This window comes from Muntiacus reevesi, chromosome 2, assembly GCF_963930625.1.
Source record: "Muntiacus reevesi chromosome 2, mMunRee1.1, whole genome shotgun sequence".
In the NCBI taxonomy this organism is placed as follows: Eukaryota; Metazoa; Chordata; class Mammalia; order Artiodactyla; family Cervidae; genus Muntiacus; species Muntiacus reevesi.
Window position 1 is genome coordinate 123,283,212 of NC_089250.1, and position 1,816 is coordinate 123,285,027.

Genomic DNA, 1,816 nt, shown 5'->3' on the forward strand with positions numbered 1-1,816 from the left:
ATGGGGGTAAAAAATGAGTCTACCATTCAGGAGTTCATTCTGGAGGCATTTCCTGCTGTCCAGCCCTTGGGGAAGCTCCTCTTCCTGGTGCACCTGCTGGCATACCTGGCCTCTATCGTGGGAAACATGGTCATAATTATCATCACCTGGGCTGACCATCGTCTCCAGATGCCAATGTATGTTTTATTGAGTGCTTTCTCCTTCTGTGAATGCTGTTTCATCACCACAGTTATTCCTAAACTGCTGTCCATCTTCCTTTCAGGAAGGCAAACAATTCTCTTTTCTGCTTGTTTCACACAAACCTTTTTCTTTTTATTTCTTGGTGCAGTGATTTTCTTTCTTATGGCTGTGATGTCATTGGATCGATACCTGGCTATTTGCAAGCCTCTGCACTATGCATCCATCATGAACCTGAGGGTTAGTTTTCTTCTGATTTTCTTGTGCTATTCCTTGTCCTTCATCTTCTTCTCTGGCATGATACTCAGAGTTTCCCAGTTATCATTCTGTGGCCCCAACATCATCTCTCATTTCTTCTGTGACCTTGGCTCCTTAATTCATCTCTCCTGCTCTGACACCAGGTCTGTTGAGATACATTTCTTCTTCCTTACTTCGTTTGTCATTCTACTACCCCTCATCATAACCATCATTGCATACAGCAACATAGTAGTCACAGTCCTGCAACTGCCCTCAACCAAGGAGCGACAGAAAGCCTTCTCCACCTGCTCCTCTCACCTCATTGTCCTCTCTCTGATGTACGGCAGCTGTGTGTTTATTTACCTGAAACTAAAGCAGGTGAACAGGCTGGACTCCAACAAGGAGGCCGCCCTTGTGAACACGGTGGTGACCCCCCTGCTGAACCCTGTCATCTACACTCTGAGGAACAAGCAGGTCCACCAGGCTCTGAGGGACACACTGTCTACGGTGAGGTTGCAGAAATAGAGCTTTGGAGGATAAGTGGATCCTCTTGATCCTCTAGTTCAGTTTCCCATCATTGGCAAAATCTATTCTCGAGAAACTCTCCATATGGCAATGTATCTTGTGGTACTTTTCAGCTGGATGGTACTGTCCTATTTTGCTATTCAATACCTTCTTCTATTTGAAAATTTCATTTATTCTCTTTATTGTGCTGAAGATATCTTCCGTGATTTTTCTACTGATTGGTCTTAAATGAATTCAAACAATATTTATGGAGCAAATTATACATAAATCACAAGATACAAAGTCTTTAATCAAGTAATAAAAATGTTGGCAGATTTTATGATATCTGTACATGATACATTCTTATTTTTGAAGTTTATGATACCTCAGGAGAAACAGATAGAAACCCTTCTTTCCCATTTGACACTCAAGGTTTGACATTCCAATTACAAATTATTTCTGAAAATCATATGAAGTCATACTATAACTTAATGGTGTTTCATTGTTGTAATTTATTTATGTGAATGAGTCAGTTATATACTCACTTGTTCCACTTTGGATCTATTGGTTTTAGTGTACAAAAGCTCAGTGTAACTTGAAAAAATTTAGGGGCTTATCACTGTAACATCTTCCAGCTGTATCAAACATTATTAATAAACTTTAAATCTTTCTTGGAATATAAACAAATTATAAAACTAAGATTTGTAAAGTTTATTTTCTGTAATTTCTGTTGCCAAGTCCTGGAACCAACAAATTGCTCAAAGGTAGGTGATCCCAGTAGCAAATTCTTTCCTCCCATTTAAGAGGTATTTTCACCTTAGTGTGATCTTGAGTGTAGGAGATGCCAGTGTTGTCTCTGGTAACATAAATTGTGGTTGACATTTTATGTAGCAAAGAC

At 39.5% G+C, this 1,816-nt stretch overlaps 1 protein-coding gene across 1 annotated transcript; it reads left to right on the plus strand.

Annotated features, from left to right (window-relative positions):
* LOC136158190 (olfactory receptor 6C74-like) lies at nt 1–939 on the plus strand. The gene has a single exon (XM_065919964.1). The coding sequence runs from the start codon at nt 1–3 to the stop codon at nt 937–939; it is 939 nt and encodes a 312-aa protein (XP_065776036.1).
* The last annotated feature ends 877 nt before the right edge of the window (nt 940–1,816 follow it).

Bases quoted from the DNA above. Each gene is read 5' to 3' on its own strand.
- LOC136158190 (XM_065919964.1), top strand. From the start codon at position 1: ATGGGGGTAAAAAATGAGTCTACCATTCAGGAGTTCATTCTGGAGGCA.